This window comes from Dermochelys coriacea, chromosome 9 (assembly GCF_009764565.3).
Source record: "Dermochelys coriacea isolate rDerCor1 chromosome 9, rDerCor1.pri.v4, whole genome shotgun sequence".
NCBI classification, from domain to species: domain Eukaryota; kingdom Metazoa; phylum Chordata; order Testudines; family Dermochelyidae; genus Dermochelys; species Dermochelys coriacea.
Genome location: NC_050076.1, coordinates 91053929 through 91074637, shown reverse-complemented (window position 1 = coordinate 91074637; position 20709 = coordinate 91053929). Strand labels below are relative to the sequence as shown.

At 50.1% G+C, this 20709-nt stretch overlaps 2 protein-coding genes across 8 annotated transcripts; one reads left to right on the top strand and one right to left on the bottom strand.

The window, feature by feature from the left end:
• Positions 1-313: 313 nt before the first annotated feature.
• NDUFA1 (NADH:ubiquinone oxidoreductase subunit A1) lies at positions 314-5128 on the top strand. The gene is made up of 3 exons (XM_038415721.2): positions 314-446; positions 3722-3811; positions 4990-5128. The coding sequence occupies exons 1-3, from the start codon at positions 345-347 to the stop codon at positions 5008-5010; spliced, it is 213 nt and encodes a 70-aa protein (XP_038271649.1). The 5' UTR covers positions 314-344; the 3' UTR covers positions 5011-5128.
• Positions 5129-5268: 140 nt separating this feature from the next.
• On the bottom strand, positions 5269-20709 carry LOC119861130 (putative ferric-chelate reductase 1). Of its 7 annotated transcripts, XM_038415715.2 has the most exons (7): positions 19009-19146; positions 18460-18556; positions 13051-13176; positions 10760-10872; positions 10057-10172; positions 9360-9424; positions 5269-6365 (listed from the first exon to the last, which is right to left on the bottom strand). In XM_038415715.2, the coding sequence occupies exons 2-7, from the start codon at positions 18464-18466 to the stop codon at positions 6286-6288; spliced, it is 507 nt and encodes a 168-aa protein (XP_038271643.1). In that variant the 5' UTR covers positions 18467-18556; positions 19009-19146; the 3' UTR covers positions 5269-6285. The 7 variants fall into 7 exon arrangements, with proteins under 7 accessions (XP_038271643.1, XP_043348034.1, XP_038271641.2 ...); XM_043492099.1 differs by lacking the exons at positions 18460-18556; positions 19009-19146 and adding an exon at positions 20576-20709 and having other exon boundaries at positions 13020-13176; XM_038415713.2 differs by lacking the exons at positions 18460-18556; positions 19009-19146 and adding an exon at positions 20576-20700.

Here is a 20709-nt window from a genome sequence, read left to right as displayed (position 1 = left end):
CACTGGGGCTAACGGGGGCGACCGCTCCCGGCTTGCTCCCAGCAGGCCGGTCATCGGGGCCATGGGAAGCTCCCGGCGCCCGTAGCACGCCCAGTGGGACGCCGAGCGCGGCCGCGGCCACAGTCACTGAGGGGACCTAGCCCCGCCCTATCGCTGTCTTTGCCTCGGCACGATGGCGGCGGCGCGCCGTCGAGATGCATGACGGGTAGGCGCCCCCCTGGGGCGGGGCTAATGCGCATGCGAAGTGGTGCCGCCTGCGCGTGCGCGTTTGCCAACCGGGGGGGGGGGGAGCTCGGTCGAGTGTAGCGGTCGGTGGCGGCGGAGCGGCTCGAGCGGGCGCCGGGATGTGGTACGAGATCCTACCCAGCGCGGCCATCATGTGCCTGTGCCTGACCATCCCCGGCGTGTCGCTCATCCACATCCACAGATACCTCAACGGGGGCAAGGTCAGGGCGGAGCCAGGAGGGGCTGGGCCGGCTCCGGACGGCAACGATGGGGGGCGAGGGCGCGGGCGCTGGCGGGGGGGATGACGTGGAGGGGGGAGGGCGCGGGCGCTGGCGGGGGGTGACGTGGGGGTGAGGGCGCGGGCGCTGGCGGGGGGGGTGACGTGGAGAGGGGAGGGCGCGGGCGCTGGCGGGGGGGTGACGTGGGGGGTAGGGCGCGGGCGCTGGCGGGGAGCTGACGTGGGGGGAGGCGCGGGCGCTGGCGGGGAGCTGACGTGGGGGGGAGGGCGCGGGCGCTGGCGGGGGGGGTGACGTGGAGAGGGGGAGGGCGCGGGCGCTGGCGGGGGGGGTGACGTGGAGAGGGGAGGGCGCGGGCGCTGGCGGGGAGCTGACGTGGGGGGGAGGGCGCGGGCGCTGGCGGGGAGCTGACGTGGGGGGGGAGGGCGCGGGCGCTGGCGGGGGGGTGACGTGGAGAGGGGAGGGCGCGGGCGCTGGCGGGGGGGGTGACGTGGGGGGTAGGGCGCGGGCGCTGGCGGGGAGCTGACGTGGGGGGGAGGGCGCGGGCGCTGGCGGGGAGCTGACGTGGGGGGGGAGGGCGCGGGCGCTGGCGGGGGGGTGACGTGGAGAGGGGAGGGCGCGGGCGCTGGCGGGGAGCTGACGTGGAGAGGGGAGGGCGCGGGCGCTGGCGGGGAGCTGACGTGGGGGGGAGGGCGCGGGCGCTGGCGGGGGGGTGACGTGGAGAGGAGAGGGGAGGGCGCGGGCGCTGGCGGGGGGGGTGACGTGGAGAGGGGAGGGCGCGGGCGCTGGCGGGGGGGGTGACGTGGGGGGTAGGGCGCGGGCGCTGGCGGGGCGCGGACGTGGGGGGGAGGGCGCGGGCGCTGGCGGGGGGGGTGACGTGGAGAGGGGAGGGCGCGGGCGCTGGCGGGGAGCTGACGTGGAGAGGGGAGGGCGCGGGCGCTGGCGGGGAGCTGACGTGGGGGGGAGGGCGCGGGCGCTGGCGGGGGGGTGACGTGGAGAGGGGAGGGCGCGGGCGCTGGCGGGGGGGGTGACGTGGAGAGGGGAGGGCGCGGGCGCTGGCGGGGGGGGTGACGTGGGGGGTAGGGCGCGGGCGCTGGCGGGGAGCTGACGTGGGGGGAGGGCGCGGGCGCTGGCGGGGGGGGTGACGTGGAGAGGGGAGGGCGCGGGCGCTGGCGGGGAGCTGACGTGGAGAGGGAGGGCGCGGGCGCTGGCGGGGGGGTGACGTGGAGGGGAGGGCGCGGGCGTGGCGGGGGGGGTGACGTGGAGAGGGGAGGGGCGCGGGCGCTGGCGGGGGGGTGACGTGGAGAGGGGAGGGCGCGGGCGCTGGCGGGGGGGGCTGACGTGGAGAGGGGCGGGCGCGGGGCTGGCTGACGTGGGGGGAGGCGCGGGCGCTGGCGGGGAGCTGACGTGGGGGGGAGGGCGCGGGCGCTGGCGGCGGGGGGTGGCGTGGAGAGGGGAGGGCGCGGGCGCTGGCGGGGGGGGTGACGTGGGGGGTGTGCGCGGGGGCGCTGGGCGGGGAGCTGACGTGGGGGGGAGGGCGCGGGCGCTGGCGGGGAGCTGACGTGGGGGGGAGGGCGCGGGCGCTGGCGGGGGGGGTGACGTGGAGAGGGGAGGGCGCGGGCGCTGGCGGGGAGCTGACGTGGGGGGGGAGGGCGCGGGCGCTGGCGGGGGGGGGGTGACGTGGAGAGGGGAGGGCGCGGGCGCTGGCGGGGGGGGGTGACGTGGGGGGTAGGGCGCGGGCGCTGGCGGGGAGCTGACGTGGGGGGGAGGGCGCGGGCGCTGGCGGGGAGCTGACGTGGGGGGGGGGGGCGCGGGCGCTGGCGGGGGGGGTGACGTGGAGAGGGGAGGGCGCGGGCGCTGGCGGGGAGCTGACGTGGAGAGGGGAGGGCGCGGGCGCTGGCGGGGAGCTGACGTGGGGGGAGGGCGCGGGCGCTGGCGGGGGGGTGACGTGGAGAGGAGAGGGGAGGGCGCGGGCGCTGGCGGGGGGGGGTGACGTGGAGAGGGGGAGGGCGCGGGCGCTGGCGGGGGGGGGTGACGTGGGGGGTAGGGCGCGGGCGCTGGCGGGGAGCTGACGTGGGGGGGAGGGCGCGGGCGCTGGCGGGGGGGGGTGACGTGGAGAGGGGAGGGCGCGGGCGCTGGCGGGGAGCTGACGTGGAGAGGGGAGGGCGCGGGCGCTGGCGGGGAGCTGACGTGGGGGGGAGGGCGCGGGCGCTGGCGGGGGGGGTGACGTGGAGAGGGGAGGGCGCGGGCGCTGGCGGGGGGGGTGACGTGGAGAGGGGAGGGCGCGGGCGCTGGCGGGGGGGGTGACGTGGGGGGGTAGGGCGCGGGCGCTGGCGGGGAGCTGACGTGGGGGGGAGGGCGCGGGCGCTGGCGGGGGGGGTGACGTGGAGAGGGGAGGGCGCGGGCGCTGGCGGGGAGCTGACGTGGAGAGGGGAGGGCGCGGGCGCTGGCGGGGGGGGTGACGTGGAGAGGGGAGGGCGCGGGCGCTGGCGGGGGGGGTGACGTGGAGAGGGGAGGGCGCGGGCGCTGGCGGGGGGGGGTGACGTGGAGAGGGGAGGGCGCGGGCGCTGGCGGGGAGCTGACGTGGGGGGGAGGGCGCGGGCGCTGGCGGGGGGGTGACGTGGAGAGGGGAGGGCGCGGGCGCTGGCGGGGGGGGTGACGTGGAGAGGGGAGGGCGCGGGCGCTGGCGGGGGGGGTGACATGGAGAGGGGAGGGCGTGGGCGCTGGCGGGGAGCTGACGTGGGGGGGAGGGCGCGGGCGCTGGCGGGGGGGGGTGACGTGGAGAGGGGAGGGCGCGGGCGCTGGCGGGGGGGGTGACGTGGAGAGGGGAGGGCGCGGGCGCTGGCGGGGGGGGTGACGTGGGGGGTAGGGCGCGGGCGCTGGCGGGGAGCTGACGTGGGGGGGAGGGCGCGGGCGCTGGCGGGGGGGGGTGACGTGGAGAGGGGAGGGCGCGGGCGCTGGCGGGGAGCTGACGTGGAGAGGGGAGGGTGCGGGCGCTGGCGGGGGGGGTGACGTGGAGAGGGGAGGGCGCGGGCGCTGGGGGGGTGACGTGGGGGGTAGGGCGCGGGCGCAGACATCCCTTGCCCGGTGCTTGTGCCGAGTGAGCCGCTGGAAACCAGCTGGGGGCGCCGCTCCCTTTCCCGCACCCCGGGAACTACTCGGGGCCTTGTCCGAGCCCCAGGTCGGTGGCCGGGCCCGGCGCCACCCTCCTGCTCCCCCGCCGTCTCCCAGTGCGGTGACATGTTGCTCTTCGTGCACAGGAAAAGAGAATTGCTCGCCAGCCCTACCAGTGGCACCTGATGGAGAGAGACCGGCGACTGTCGGGGGTTAATGAATACTATCGGTCCAAGGTAAATCCCTTCCAGCGGAAAAGGAAGCTGACCTATAACTACGAGACAGCTGAACTCTGCAAAATCCAAACGCCTCAAAATTCAACTAACCAGGAGTTGAAAACTAGAGTTGTAGGTCTCTGCAGTGAGCACTCGCTGTTGTTTGAGTTGGGTTCGACCCTTGACTGGGTTCTGCTCTCTGACACTTCAGTATAAAGCCACCAGTCTTGACGGTACCCGAGGGTAGAACTTGGCTGCTAACTGGAGCAGACAAGAAGTGCTTAATTTGAATATATTGTCTTACAGCTAATCAATGGACTTTGATGGGTTCAAATCTAGACCAATCTTCTTTGCAAACCATAGGCCTGACTCTCTTAGCATTAGTGTCTTTTCATTCTCACTTGATATCTTCAGTGCAGACTTGCTACTGCTAGTACTTAAAGGTGACCTGTAAAGAGCTTTTTTTAAGTATTTGTTGCTTTATAACATACAAAGAAAGCCTGTAATATTTTATTAGAAATGGCCTGGTCAGTTTTTTCTAGGAGTCTCTGAGATGTTTCTAATTGTGTGTATTATGAGCTGTCACATTAGTGGAAGGGGTTGGAATGTTTAATTGGTTATGTCCTTTCCCCAAGCCTTATTTAGTCATTAAAGTGAAATAGGGGTTAACAAAAACAAGTTTTAAACAGTGACAAAATTCCCTTCCTGCTGAATTGCTCAACTTTTTACTCTCCACTAAAGTAATGCAATTTCACTGGTTCTGCAGTTAGCATAGAATGTTCCTGAGCAGGCAAGACCTAAATGTCTAATGTAAAGAACAAGGGGTGTGTACGTACATTCCTTTGAAAAACCTTTTCAGGGCACCTTTAGTCATACTAAGTACAGAATGGTATAATTTGCATGGGGTAGCCTTGATGAGGTGGGTCTCTTCCCTTCATAACTTCTGTGATGCTATCACTATAGTTTGTCTAGTGCTACCACCCCACCCTTAATTGTGCTTTAGTGATTCTCTTTCCCCCTATTTTTTAAAAAAATAGTGTCTTCCAAAAAACATGCAGACTTCATATTCTGCTGAGGAATTTATGCTTAAAAAAAAGCAGTAAGTTGATGTGTATGTTTATGAGAAACGTAAACAAGGTGGTGAGATTGGTGAAAATTCTGTATGGATAGTTAAGAGTGCTTCACTTTTTATTTTTCAGGGATTAGAGAACATTGACTAAGAAGCAACTCGTTGAGTGAAGAGTCCTAGTTCCTGTACAAAGCAGTTTAGCTCCAGTAAACATGCATTTATATTTGATGCAATGTGTTATATGGTGCACATAAACCTTGAAAATGAAAGTGGGTTTTTGAATTTTTTATTGGTATAATTTTAAAAGGTGTATATTGAAAATAATACAGCCAACCATAAGCATTCTATAGTCAAATATACAAAAAGGAATCCACAACAGAGGTAGGTAATTACCCTAAAGTTATAGATGTGCTTCCAGCTAAGAAACTTGCAACAGAAGTTAGTGGAGTGCCAGGGAGAGTTAAATCTTTATTTATATGCCTATTACTTTCAGTAATCTGTAGAACTCCTTGCAGATACACTAATAGACTACTAAGCTGCTGTAAATAGCAAAAATAACCATTTATTGAGGTTGTGTCCCTCCTCATGAAATTGGCATGCAATGAGCAATGCTAAGCCTTAACTTTGTATTCATTATAAAGCTGTTAAAAGCATCAACTTCTGCTGTCACATGATCAATTGTAGGTTACCCTTCTCAAAAAGGAGAGGTTGCAAAGAAAAGTAGCAATACAGTCATTACTTAATGAAATGACCAGCCTTTTAAGAAATTACTTCTGGAGCATACCACTGCTGTTAACGTGTCATTAGCTAATACAATGCCTATTTAGTTAGGGTAAAATAAGAGGTTTAATTATTGCAGCAGGCCATTGTTTGTTAATTCTGAAAGATGTTTTGTACTATTGATGTATAATGAAAAGGTATACAGATATTGTCGTGATATCCTGATGTATACCATTCCTTATACAAATCAAAGATGCTGATCTTATATAGGTTCTAATTTAGAATGGAGTTGAAGTCATGGCATTAAATTTTGTTTCTCAGGTCTGTTTTAGCTTCTGAGATTTCACTATGGCTTTGTACTACTCAACTTTAACCTTAGTCCTAGTCTACATACAGATCATGTAATATTAAAACGGCATTGGTTAGGGTTGTGATGGCAATGCCTATTGAGGGGGCATTGTTATACTTGTCTAACGTGCCTGTAGGGAATAAGCTGTACCAGTATAACTGCACTGTAGAGGGTTGTATTACTTTAACTCTATTGGTACAATTTAAAAACAGTATAACGTGTGTAGACATAGGCCTTAGGCTTCCAGAATCCACTTCATGGCAGAAGCAAATGTAGTGATTGTATACAGGGTCTGTATTCGTTAGCCATTGAATAGATCCTCTGAAACTCCAACACTTACTTCTTTTGCCTGGCTACTTATATTAAGTGGAAAGACATCATTGTCACAACAGTAACTGTCCATGTAAACTTCTCAGCACCACATGTAGCTTTAGACTCTGTAGTTTAGAAAACAAAATGGATGTTATCTTTAATTTAGGATTAGTTTTCATTACACAGTTGAGGCAACATTGATATTAGTGTGGTCATCAGTTTTTCCCTCCTTCAATCCTGTTTTAACTACAGAGAAAAAGCAATGAATAGTTGCCACTTGTTCACTTCCCATTCACAATCAGTAGTAATACCTAGTAATCACTATAGTTTTTTCAGGCAACCCCAACCTCTATGGATTAACAAAGTCTAAACACAGCTATTGTGGAAGCAATGAACAGGGCATTAATTAACTTCTAAGAAACTTTTTGAACTACTTTGCATTTACAGCATGTTTTATACAGAGATTGAGATGTATGCATTGTACCTAGATTAGATGGAAAAACTAAAGCACAGAGGTTGTGGGACATGTCCCAGCTCCTACAGTAAGTCAGTTGCAAAGTGGGAAATGGAGCACAGTGACAAGTGCCTAGTCTCCTGCTCTAGCCATTTTATACTATTACTCTGATGTGTTTAAGCATTAATAACCTGATTATTAATCTGACAGCCATATAAAATAACTTGCTTCCTCATGCCTTGTCTGTTCTGTGTAGTTGCAGGTTTTCAAAGGGTGTATAGTTGCCTTGTGTCCTTACTTGTCTCTTGCTTTTGAATATCTTTCTGACTGATAGGATTGGCTCTATCATTTATTATGTTGGTTTTAAAATATAATGTTCTTATCTCAGGGAAGTCATTCCATGAGTCAGACTAAAATGGATTAATTACATTTCAAAAGTGTTCTTGCTATTAAACCAAGCATCTATAGAAGAAATTAATACCAATAAAGATAGCTGATTTTTGGATGAGACACACTCAGTGTAAATTTGGATACCACCTATGATGTTTGTGTCAAAGCACATCAACTAGATAGTGCTTTTCTGGTGAATTACCTAGACTTGATGCTTAGCTAGCTCAGTGGGGATAGTCCCAAATCCCCTTCGCTCTAGGCATTTGAATTAAAGTATGATTTGTGGTTTCAGAGCTTAAGTCTTTTCCAGTTAAAATGAGACCTCATACCATCCCTCAAAATCTTATGCAGTTTCCCTGTACAGTCAGCATTTAAGACCTAAAGGGACCATTAGATCATCTAGTCTGACCTCCTGTATATCACAGGCTAGCACCTGTATGCTAAACCCAAATTGATGAACTATGCAGAGTTTTTTAATCATGAATTTTTTCCTAAAATAAGCCCATTATTATGTTAAGATCACACAATAGACTTAGTATTGTATAGCAAACTAGACAAGATGCTGTGTGTGCCCCTTACAACATGACTTGCATAGGGGAACCCAAAGGAAGGTTCTGTCTTAATGCATTTTCTCTTTCTCCTTGTTTTGAATAATGGCTGGTTGATGGCATTTTCACTACACTATGTTAATACTTGTGGGCCTCACGGCAGATATATATTAGGAAGAGAAGTGGAGAAGGAATCACAGGGCTAGAGAGCACTATTGACAAAACCAATGATGATGGGAGCGAGAAGGTAGGCAAGATTAATTGGGGGGACCAACCAAGGGAGAGATGAGAAATGAGGGCAGGGCAGATAAGTCATTATTACTGTTTCTCTTACATAAAAGAACAATACTTAACTGCACACTAAAGCCCAGGAATAATGATCCCTAAGCAAGGGGCAGTGACAATCTCTTAAATAAGAGCCTTTAAATTGTTCTTTCTAATGGACAATCAGCTTAAATATGATCTTGTGTTTTAGTACTGAGGAGGAGATGACAGTATCTTACTTCCTTTTATTATTTACTCAATAATTCAAAGCACATTACAAACAATGAATTAAGCCCCAGTATCTGTGTGAGGGAAGCATTGCCTATCCTTGTTTTACTGATGGTGAAACTGAGGTACAGTTTACATGAATTATCCATGATCACATGCTGAGTCAGCAACAGAATTTAGGAGGCATGACTCCCTCTCCCTGCCTCAAAATGCGTCATAAGTAGCCACATAATTTATAATGTTGGAGCTGCCTAATAACTAAGTTGGAGCCACTTTGACAACTGTTTCTGCATAGTTTGGATCACTACTGCTAGTAACTGAACAGTCTTTGAGACTAGCACATTATATGCCAAGGGGGCCAAAATTACTGAGTCAAATACAAAAATCTTCAGAAGTTTAAGAGCAGGATGCATCTGCCAGGGTTTGGGGCTTCAGCCCCACTGCGGCTGAAGCCCTGAGCCCCCGCAAGTGCACCCTGAGACACAGATTTGAGCAACTGTAGATATTAAGTCTTCATATAATTAACACTGAAAGAGATATAGTGGCTTTTTTTTTCCCCCAGTAGGCTGTGCAACAGGATGTGACAACCTTTACAGTAGGGTACATTGGTATGTATCATTTGGCGCTCAGCATAAAGGTTTTCTGATTAGCTGAACTGAGAGGAAAATAGTCACTCCCTAGAAGAACCAGAAACAAAACCAGCTCTCTACCCTTCTGACGACTTGGATATTTGCATACACAAATTCCTGTTGGTGCAAGTTACTCTTCTACCCCTTTCCAGATGGAGGAGAGAGTCAGCTCTTACAGTAACTAGTCTATTTTTTCTTCTCTGTGCAAGACTCCCATTAGCTTAGCAGCAGTGGCTTACAGTTTAATCCATAACATGAGTCATATCTTCATAAGAGACCTGGAATATTTTATTTAGTTACATGCACCATGTTAACAGAACTATATTGTCAGACTGGAAAGCATTCAGAGAAGATTATTAGGGGGCTGGAGTGAATGATTTAGGAGGAGAGACTAAGAACTACATATATAAATTCCAGCTTAGTGAACTGAACCCTTGTATGGTGAAGAAAAATAATTTCAAAGCAAACTGCACGCAGACTAGCACCTGCATTTCTGATACACCAGTGGCTTCTCTTAATGCATCTTTAACTCCCATTTGCATTAATGGCAGTTAGATACACAATCCACTGCCTTAAATTGGAATGATAAATTCACTAATTACTCACCTCTCCAGATCACTTTGGATTGGACACCGAGCCAGTAAATTTCACGAGACTGTGCTACAGTTGCCCTGTTCAAGAGGAAAAAAACAGTGTAACATGGTTATAAAATGGGAAGATTTCCCCCTCCCTCCAATGATATTCCAGTAACTCATTGTAGCTGTTCTGTGATGGCGTTGCTGCTTTGCTCATAAATTCATTAGCAAATGGTAATGTAAGCCTAACCTCATGGGAAAGTGAATCCACTCTTTCTTGCACACAGGAAAGTGAGTTGCGGCTGAACGTTTCAGATGGCTTCCCAACTGAAGATCCCTCCATTCCCAGAAAGGACCAAAATACCGTTCCTGCAGTATAGCAACATTCTTCTGCTTTAATATCATTTGTAATCCGAATGGTGTGAATAAGCGCTCATTAGTTATGTGCAGCTTTCATTGGTCTGGGGAGACCCTGCTGCTGATTGAGCCCCTAGATTTTCAAAAGCACCTAAGTGGCTTAGGAGCACAAGACCCTGAAAGTCAATGGGGCTTATGCTCTAGAATCACTCCAGTGCGTTTGAAAACTCTGCCCTATATTAAACAATGGAATCTTTTATGACTGTATTAATGTATAGGGAGAGAAAAAAGAGAAGAAAACATGTTTGAGATGTCCGTTGGAGGGGGAGGGGATTTCATTTAAAAGGGAACTCTGTCATGAAGTTCCTTACATGAATGTAATAATGGCAGGGCAACCAGAGGTTGGGGGCAGCCAGGTATAAGTGGTCAGGCTTGTTTTTAACTCGGTGTTAGAATGAGTAATCACATCTTTTGGGTTTCCAGAGCACTGCAAAGAAAAGAATATCAATCCATGTATTACTTGTTTCATTACAATGAATAGTGTACCTGTCACATACACTAGGTCAGTGGTCCCCAAACTGTGGAGAACGCTCCCCTGGGGTGACATGGAAGGAACATTTTTGGGGGGAGGGCCCTGGGACCAGCCTCCTTTAGAGATGGGGAGGGAACACCACCCAGACCCATTCTGCCCCCAGCTTCAGCCCCAGCACTGCCATCTGCCAAGATCCCAGCTTTGACTCCTGGCAGTGGCTCCTGCTTCCAGCCCCATGGGACAGATTGCATTACAGATGAGGGAGGGTCACAACAGGAAAAGTTTGGGGACCACTGCACTAGGTGCATGTACAATCAATTTGTAAACAAATAAATCCTATTTCCTTAGCAACGATAACATCCCCCTCCCCTCACCAAAAGCCTGGGTAATAGATATTGCATGCAACATGCCCTAATCAATCCAAATGCTCCCACCCAGCTGCCTTTGCTCTTATATGTTGTTTCTCTCGCTACATTTAATTTCACAGTATTTATTAAGCCACGATGCCCCATAAGGCTAGAAATGAGAAGCTCCCAGCTTACCTGTAAGAACTTAGTGTTATTGGCAGGATTCTGCCAAGTGCCAAGTGCAGCCGTGGAGCCAAAGGTGCGAGCTTCCAGCAACAGGCCTCTGTATCCTGGCCCTACAATCTGAACTGGAAGATAGTATATGCATCTATCACATGTTAGTCACCCATAGCTGGGACTTGCTTCTCAAACGGTCACCACTTTTAATAACGCCAAAGATACACCAGATATACCTTTGCACATCAGCTGTGTCTGCAAAGATAGCCCGGTGATTATTGTGCCAGCCTGGGATTTAGGAGATGCTGGCTCAGTTCCCTCTTTGCCACTGACTTCCTGTTTCACCCTGGGCTGGTCACTTAATCTATCTGTGCCTTGATTTCCCCATCTGCAAAACAGGGATGATAGTAGCTCTCTGTCTCACAGGGGTCTGCAAGGAGGGTGAGGTGCTCCTTTACTATGGGCCTGGGGCAATATAAATACCATGGAGATGGACTGTGAAAAAGGCTTTAGATAAAATTCTGCCCTCGGGTGCACGTCCCATTGAGATTAGAAGCAGGGCTAGGGACAAGGAGCAAGTTTTCCTCTTTAGCTTGTTCTCCCAGCTCCTAAATGCTGCTCCTGGGGCTTCTGAGCAGGCACCTAAGGCCTCCCTCTTTCCTGGCCTTGAACAGCAGCACATTCCACCTCCAGGAGGCAGCCAGGGTGTACAAGGAGACAGAACCTGAATACTGCAGGTCGTCACGGTCACCCCTTCTCAAAAAAGATACATTAGAATTGGAAATGGTGCAGAGAAGGGCAATAAAAATCATTCAAGGTATAGAACAGCTTCCAGATGAGGAGCAACTAAAAAGACTGGGATTGTTCAGCTTAGAAAAGAGACAACTAAGGAGAACTGGGGGGATATGACAGAGGTCTATAAAACCATGACGGGTGCCGAGAAAGTGAATTGGGAAGTGTTATTTACCCCTTCACATGACACAAGAACCGGGGGTCACTCAGTGAAACGAATAGGCAGCAGGTTTAAAAACAAAAAGGAAAAATTTCTTCACACACACACACACACACACACACACACACACACCCCCTGTGGAACGCGTTGCCAGGGACTGTTGTGAAGGCTGAAAGTATAACTGGGTTCAGAAAAATAATTAGATAAGTTCCTGAAGGACAGGTCCATCAATGGCTAAGATGGTCAGGGATGCTGTCACATGCTCTGGGTGTCCCTAAACCTCCAACTACCAGAGGCTGGGACTGAATGAAACTGCATAGATCACTCAAAATTGCCCTGTTCTGTTCATTCCCTCCGACAGATCTGGCACTGGCCAGATACTGGGTTAGATGGACCATTGGTCTGACCCAGTATGGCTATTCTTTTGTTCTAGGACCAAGGGTTACAAAGAACCAGAAGAGGAATAGACTAGCGGGAGAAGTGAAGAGAGGGAGTCTGGGCCCTTGGAAAAGGAGGGTCAGATGGTAGCCACAGAGAGAGGTGAAGAAGAAAGACATCAGAGACATATTGGGACTGAAAGGAAATGAAGAAGACACTGCACCCTATGCTAAGCAAGTAATCGGGCATGAGTCAGTGGGGCAGAAGGATGGTCTTGTTACTATTATACAGGACAGGGAGTCAGGACTCCTAGCTTCCATTCCCAACTCTGCCACTGACTCTCTATGGGAAAGTCACATCGCTAGCCTCAGTTATGCATCCGATCACCAACTCATTTCACATGGGCCACCAAAGAGCTAGCAGATGTTAATTTCTGCTTACTGCCTTGGTACAGAAACAAATCACTGACCTATCGGTGATAGCTCTGCACCAGTTAAGAATTCCCTTAGCTATCTGGCACCTGTTAAAAATCATCCACTGATTTCATGGCATTGGCCCAATCCTGCCAGATGCTGGATTCATCCTATGAGGGGCTAACCTTTGTCTGATTCATCACTAGATTATCAGCGTCACTATAATAGAATGCAGCCATATCATGATTACTTGCTTGGCATCCAGACCTTGCAGACTTTAAAATAACTTGCATAGTGTTTGTAATGTCAACTTCTCATCTCCATGTAGTTCTCAGTTTGTTTCTCTTGATCCTCTCCTGCTAATCTGCTCACAGTTGTTTTAATTCATTTCACTAAACAGAAGTTTACTAAACACATTTTAGGGAGAAAACATGGTGAACAAGAGAAGCTCCCTAATAATACTGATCCATTTACACAGAAAGCATACCAAATGCAAACAACTATGAAGCAATCATGGATTTTAAGTAAATCTTACCAATCCAGTTAAGAAGTTGGAACTTAATTACCATTAATTGGCTGCCTGTTCACGAAGGAAGATGCATCAACCTGGATCTCATAGGGGGCTGGAGTTGGCTGGGGCTGGACCCCCATATGCACAGGCATCATATTCTCACAGGCTGATGCTGGGGCTCCTGTTGGAAAAGCAACACATGGACAAATAATGTTCCAAAAGACGATGTAGCCAAGGCAAAGTGAAGGACTCCAGTGAGCCATGACTGGGGGACAAGAGGTTGCCTCTCCTTTGAATCAACAATAAATCCTCTCTGACTGCAGACTCCTTTAAGATAGAGGAAAGAGGAGCAGGGTTCTGCTGAGTCACTTACCCTCAACAAATTCATTTTCTAGCCTTGGGTTTTGAATGCTTTTTGTGCACACGCCCTCTGAATGAGGGCTGTGTTCAGTGATTTCTAGCTATTAGCTATCTGCATAAGGGATCTTTCAGAATAACTAAGGGTATTTTGCTTTCACTTCCCTCTTAGAAACCACTTCTTTCTCCTGCTTGCTTATGTTAATCGCCATGCCAAGAAGTCTCCAACCCTTCCTGTGCTGGAGTCCTTCCTGGTTTTCTATTGGTCCGAGTTAGATGGTAAGCAGCTCAGGGCAGGAACCTTGTCTTTCAAGTGTTGTGTAGAGACCAAGACCTCATGATGCTGTAGGGATCAGTAACAAGGCGAGCTTTCTGCTGGAGATGGGTCTGAACCAAACTTCTGGATCGAGTCCCCCCGAATCCAAACTTCACACAGTTGGCCCCTCTCTATATACTGAGCATTAGTTGCAAAATGAGAGCAGTTCCCCTATTACAGTAGTACTGGTACTCTACAGGAAAGCAAATTAAAAACGTAACCCATCCTTCTCTGCTGCCTTTGTCCTTCCTACCCACTCCCCATTCATGCATTCAGGACTGCTGGGCTTTCAGACTAACCCCCATGTTGTTCCTCCAGTTCTTTGGTATTTTTGCTGTAAAGGTCACTGAGCAGCTATCAGAGTGTAGTAATTTTTGGCCACTACCAGCCTTGACTATAAACAAATCTGTTTTAGGGATTAAAGACTCTATATCCTTATTGTCAATCCCCTGAGAATCCATTCCCTACATTGTGTCCTAACAGCTCGCTCTTTGGTATTAATCTTTCATGAGTAAGTGATGCCAGAACAAACCCGTGACCTGGAGATGTGAAGGGTCCATGACTTTCTTTTTACATAATCACAGTGAAATTACCTACAACTGAGAGAAAATTCACTGATCACAATTTACACCTTTAGAAGTAACATTTTCCACTGAATTGCTATTACTCTGGTTAGACTCACTTACCGAAACAAAATTGCTTTCCAGCCAAATAGTAGTTAGTACGAGAAAAATGCAAGGGAGCTGCTGAAGAAGCACGAGTCAGAATTCCTGAACATTATCATAAGAAAGATTAAAGGGCTTATCAACTTTCCCTTCAAAGTCTCTGCTTGTATGGCAAATGCCAAGGCTGGCCAGGTGCTCTCTGTACCCCAACAAGAACAAATGGACATTTGTTCACATTACTGATGAGAAATTTATAGCAGCCTTCACAAGGCTAAGGGAGGAGAGATTAAAGGAAGATTAAAGAACCACAAAAAGGGAAGGGAGTTTGTTGCAGGCAGAGGCAAGCAGGGAAGGAAAGAGAAAAACAACCCTGACCCCTTTGTGGGGCATCAAGAGTGCAAAAGGGAACAAAAGCCATTAAATAACAAAGATTTGATCTACTCTGCTCACACTGGGGGAAATCAGGAGGAGCTTGACTGGGATAGAGCCAGTGTGAGTGGAGAATCAGGCCCTCCCTAGACACATTCTTCATGAAGGGATGGGTTGGATTTTCTGAAATACAACACTTCAAGACCCCACTGAAGTCAATGGTAGTTAAGGGTGCTCAGCACTTCTGAAAATCAGGTGCTTTACGGTTAACATATGCATGCTGGGGAAGCTGCCTTGCCCTCTGATGTTATAGTGATTCTATTCCATCCTATTGAGGGCTTGGTAATAAAACTGCCTCAAAATTCGGTTTCATGTAGATATTTTTAAAAAATAAAATAAAAGTAATAGAAAAGAAATAAAAGTACATGTACTGAAGTAAATGGAACTCCCCTGGCTCCACTGCAGTATAAAAAAAAAAAAAGAGAACTTTAGCACGAATTAGACCCAACATTTAGATCTGAATTTCCCCACATTTGGAGGGGCTCTGATTGGACCCATCCCTTGTCTGAGTCTTAAAATATTGTTTGTGTTGCTAAGCCCTGAGACCCCAATACTTTTCTAAGGACACCCTGAGCGGTATCTATAAGGACACAGTGTTCTAGGTTAGCTGGCATGGAGGCTAACTCAGATCATGTGGGTTTGTTTTCAGCCCATGACCAACTCATCATACTTCCTGCCTCAGCCTTTTGAAAGATGGAGGCCACTTGGGAATCAATTAAACACAAAGCCCAAAGATCCTGTCACAAGCCGGTCAGCTACAATACTGGAGAGAGAGTGGGAAGGGAGGAGATAGGACAGATGATGAAAAAAGGGACTGTGTGTGTGAAGATCAGGGAGAGAAAACTGAGTAGGAGGGCACAAGGGAGAGAAGGAAAGGGTGCCAAGTCTCCTGCTGATGATGATGTGGAGCTCCTTGCCATCCCAGCTAAACTGTGCAGCTGGTGAAAGGCCAGACAAGGCCACTTTGGATCCGATTACCCTTAGTCTTCCCAAAAATCAACATGCCAGCTGTTTGGCACCCATAGACTTCCCTCCTGCCCCCACCAGAGGCACTAGGACTTTAGATGCTAGGAGATGGAGTGAAAAGAAATAGATAACAGGGTCTATCCAGAGAGAATTTCTCTGCTTGGACCATGCCTATCACCAGGTTTCCTTTCACCCAGCACATTGGTGCTGCTCTGCTTTGCACTGGGAGAGAGACACTTCCACTCAGATAGTGCTCTGCCCCTGAGTGTTTGCAAAGATCCTTTTAGTTCCCTGTCACAGATCTGATCTAGCGCCCTCTCTCGGCCACGCACGAGATTGCTGAGAGAGGAATCCAAGCCTCTCAGAACCCCTGCTGTTGTAAGCTTCCCTGGGGGCTCTGTTGGCTGTAGCATATTTCCTGGGCACCAACTGTAACCTTCACTGAAATGGGCCCCTCAGCCCACCCGCCTCAGGCCCCCAGCTCCATCACGGACCCCCAAGATACCTCAGTAATTTAAACACACCCTCTCCCAGAAGCCCAGAAGAAATATATACGGATCCACACAAAAAGAATAAAAACCTTCATGTCCTTCCCCTCACTGTAGCTCAGCCTTCCCTTGGGACTCCTTGGAAAAACAACTGTGTTCAGGTCGGCAGGGTTCCCTCTACCTTATCTAGCCCCTGCAGCAGCTTCCCCTACCTTAAACAGGTGAAAGATGGCTGGAGGGAGACTAACTGGGTGCAAACAGCAGTTTTGGCCCTTCATATTCTTCCAGCCCCTTAACAGGTGACCACAGAGTCCTACCAGAGGATTTCATTGTTAGGCAACTTCTCCCTGACAAACTAGGTCTCCTGGCTGGGAGCCAGTCTTTGGTCTAGAGCTATTACATTTCAGTGGTCAAGCACTTAAGTTAACAACCTTCTTCTGTTATCTTTTTGCCAGCCAGCTTTGGAATTCCAGTCTAACAGGGAGACAAAGAGATTGCAAACTGTTGCATGTTAAAAATGGAGTTTGCAGCTTGGTAAAGATATATACAGAGAGTTCATAATCTCACATCATTCATAAATTGGACAGGCAGATTCCCCAGATCAACACAGCATGCCTGAGAGAGCAGATTTGGAACCAGTGTCCAGACTTTGCCCAGACCCATGAAGCTTGGAAGCATGTGGGATCCAAAGGTTGGGTCCAATACAGCAGCTGGGTGACTGTTCATACGGGGGAACCCAGCCACATTCCATGGATAAGGTTGCCACCTCTGAAGTTTAAAAAAAAAAAAAAGAAAAAAAGAAAAAGGGACTTCTGAGATTATCCTGAGTCCATAAAACTGGGAGCTGGCAGTGTGTACTGAGCACTTGTACAGATTTTCCAGGACAGCTACCTCTTAAAAAAAAAAATAGAAAGAAAAAGAGATGATCATGGGAATAGCTGGACAGGTGGCAACGCTATCCATGGACAATTTTCTCACTTGGGCCCGATGGGGCTCTTTATAATGGAAATCCAATGGCAGGACTCCTCTCACCTTATGGAACATGACTTGATGGAGAACTGGAAGATATTCCCTCTCTGATGATTACCATGGATCTATTAGAGCATATGTCTGGACAGCCGGGTGAACAAGGTCTGCCTCTTCCCAGACAGATAGTAAGTTTTTCTGGGTTGTCCGTCACAAGCCCTATCCCCCTCTTTGGGTCTGGTGTAATCGATCCTGCAGCTTTTGGGCAGTTCTGCAGCATATGTCAACACAGCACCTTGCACCTAGTTCTGTTTGTTCCTGCTTCTGCATTTCTTGCTCACAACACTTGTCTTTTCAGAATCTCTCTCCCCCGCTTTCTGTGAAGGACTCCCTGCTCAGGCACTCCCCCTGCCCAGTGTTTTGAAGGGGCTGGAATTCTCTTCATTGGTGACTCAAAAAAAAAAAAATCACTATGCACTCAAGCTTCACTGGCTGGGGTCTGGCCTGAATCTGGTTCAGGGTCTCTAGTTGCCTCCAGAGGGCTGCCTAGCATCAAGCTTTGGGAAGTCAGGGTCATCCACCTGGCCTTTTAATCCAAGGAGCTCTAGAGAGAGTTAGATGATGTCATGGTAAAGCTGCTTAAATTCAACGGGCCCCTTATCGATCTACAGATCTGCTGTTGCTAGTGCGGGAATTCCAGATCCCATTTTTGCAGCCTTAGTAGACTGCTACTACTAGTCTGTTGGAATGGATCAATTTCTGCAGTTCAATTGGGACCCTTAAATCCAATTTCCCACTAAAGAACACAGCTTGGGCTGTTACTTTCCTGAACAATCTACACAAAGAAACAAGGATTATTGCAAAGTATTGGGTACAGACCTGTGTGATTCATCAGGTGCATTGAATGAGGGGCAGGAGGCAAAACATCTTTTAAGAACACAGAGGCAAAGAGTGCTAATGATCAAAGCAGAGTTTCATTGACTGCTCTCTGGTGTTTAGCTTTCATTTAATTTTCTTGTCTCCCAGAAGTAAACTAAGCTCTGGTGGGTCCCTCTTACTTCTTACTCACAACTCCAAGGAATAGTCTCTAGTGTACCTTGGCTCGTGGACTGTACAATCTACAGGGCATGATCTCTAGGTTTCCACATGCTTCCATTGCTGAGCCATACTTCCTATTTTCCCACATCCCTGCCTACTCCCACACTGCTTTAGGGGCATCCTGCTTTCTCTGTGCCTCTGGCATGTCTCATTGTAATAAAAATAGCATTCCATAATACCTTCCATCTGAAGAGAGCTGTGTCACAAACATCAATCTATACACCCTGCAACATCCCTGTGCAAGAGGTATTGTTATTATCCTCAGAAGATCTGGGACTGAGATACAAAAAGGAGTTAGGTTCACATTTTCAGAAGTGGCCTCTAATTTGGGTACCTCATTGCTGCCAACCCCAAGAGTTACAAAATCTGAATCAGTTCCTCCCCCCTGCTGAATCATAAGATCTTTTTTGTAAATCTATTGTGGATTTTAGCTTCTCTTTTGATTTTGAACCCTCTTCCTTTCCCAGGCACATGTACCAATTAGCACTGCCAACTCTCCCACACATAGTGGGTAAGGTGAGTCTCATACTCGTTGCAGGAGCTCTGGTTGCTGCCTGATTGATTGAATGGAGCTTCCAGCTTCTCCCCAAGCCCACAATTCTAATTAGTGAACTCTGGCTCTCCCCAGCCCCACAATCCCCAGCAATCAGTTTTGCCCCTTCAACTCCAAGTCAGTGCTGACTCCCAGCCTCACTGCTGTTCCCCCAGGGGTTCTTCATCCCCCTTACCTGGCCTGGTATTTCTGGGATGGAGGGGGGAAGCAGACTGACCCATTTTTCACAGGAAAGAAGGGATTGGAGCCACATTGTGCTGCTGGGTTCTGCCTGCTCCCTCTTCCAGGAGGGCAAGTGGAGAAGGCAGCCAATCAAAGAGGGTTTTCCAGGCAGAGGGGGCAGCAGAGCTGAAATTTATGGGAAGGCTGCAGCTTCTCATGTCACCATTGGCTCCAGCCCCAGCCAAACTGCATCACTGACAAGGAAATAGCACATTGGCAATACTGGTTTAGACACCAAGAGCCAGATCCACCAAGATATTCAGGCACCTAATCCTATTGATTTTAATGCAAGTTAGGTGCCTAAATGCCTTTGAGGATCTGGGCCCAAGAGGTTGATCTTCAGAGGTGCTGAGCACCTGTAGCTCCCATAGATTCCAAGTGGAATGATGGGGCCTCCACACCTCTGAAGAGCAGGCCCTAAGTATCTGAAGTTGGACAGCCCACAAACTGCTCCACCCAAACACAAAGTGCTCTTTTCAAAAGTTGGCCTTTGATCCTTGTCCAAGGACACACACTGAATCAACATCAGAGCCAGAACTTCAACGCGCTCTCCTGATGCCCAATCCCGTGGTCTGATCATTAAATCATGCTGTAGCCCACTTCATTATCACCTCTCTTTCTCTTCCCCTTCATACTTTCCTTCCTGAGCAACATTTCTCATTCAGATATACTTGCTAACTGCTTTGGTTTGTCACACAGCCACAGTCCCTTCCCTCAGTGCCAGGTCTCGGAGGCACGCCTTGACTTTTTCAAACTTATTTTTGCTCGCACCGTGGTGAATTCACAGGGAAATGTGGACAAACCCAATAGGACTGTCATCTGTTTCCATGTGAAGCCAGCCAACCAGTGAAAACGGAATGAAGAGCAAAGTTTTTGGGCTTAGAAATCGTGTGGGATGAAATTATGAATTTGTTTTGTATTGAAAATTTGCCAAAAAGCAAATGCCCAGTTCCTGCAAATTTGCCCAGTTTCCCCCACCCCACTGAGTTAGCACCACTAAGCTCAGGCCTAGCCCGAATGATGCAGAGGACACAGTACACACAGTCAGAGCAGCCTGTGCATAGGGCATTTTGTGACTGGAGGCAGATACAAGATAATGGAAACACAACTGCAGCATTGTCCCACTGTGCCATCACCCTGGGATGCTCATGACAGGGCAGAGCATCGGAGCTAATAAGTGGTAAAGAATTCAAGCAAGTCCCTTTCCTGTCACCAGTGGTCACCTGTCACCACCCATGCAAGATTTGACCCCCCACAGTCTTCCTCCGCTGACTTCAGACTAAGGCTGTGCACAAGGAATCTAGGAAATCCTGCACACGCTAACCAGGGATTGAACAATCTCTCCTTACCCATTGCAGGGGCTGTAAGTCACACAGCCATAGAAGGCAGTGATGACAAAAGCTTGCTGGCTCCTGAAATCCATCTCCCTGCTAATGCTGGCCACCTGTTCCCTAGCAGGACTCTTCCATGAAGATTGGCCAATGAAGTGCTGCTAGTTAGTTAGGATTATTATTGCATACTTGGTGCAGCACAAGCATAGAGGAGGACAAAGTTTGCTCCATGGAGCTCCAGTCTAAGGGCCTGATCCTGCTCAGTGGGAGCAGAACGGGAACCCCTCTTGACACTGACAATATCTGCACAGCCATGATGCCGG

Coding starts and splice junctions, on each gene's coding strand:
- LOC119861130 (XM_038415714.2), bottom strand. CDS start 19,054: ATGGGTCAGTCTGCTTCCCCCCTCCATCCCAGAAATACCAGGCCAG. Junction 10,873..13,050: donor GAACAGGCAGCCAATTAATG/GTAATTAAGTTC, acceptor ACTATCTTCCAG/TTCAGATTGTAGGGCCAGGA. Junction 6,366..9,359: donor ATCCAAAGTGATCTGGAGAG/GTGAGTAATTAG, acceptor TCTAAACTACAG/AGTCTAAAGCTACATGTGGT.
- NDUFA1 (XM_038415721.2), top strand. CDS start 345: ATGTGGTACGAGATCCTACCCAGCGCGGCCATCATGTGCCTGTGCCTG. Junction 447..3,721: donor GATACCTCAACGGGGGCAAG/GTCAGGGCGGAG, acceptor CTTCGTGCACAG/GAAAAGAGAATTGCTCGCCA. Junction 3,812..4,989: donor ATGAATACTATCGGTCCAAG/GTAAATCCCTTC, acceptor TTTATTTTTCAG/GGATTAGAGAACATTGACTA.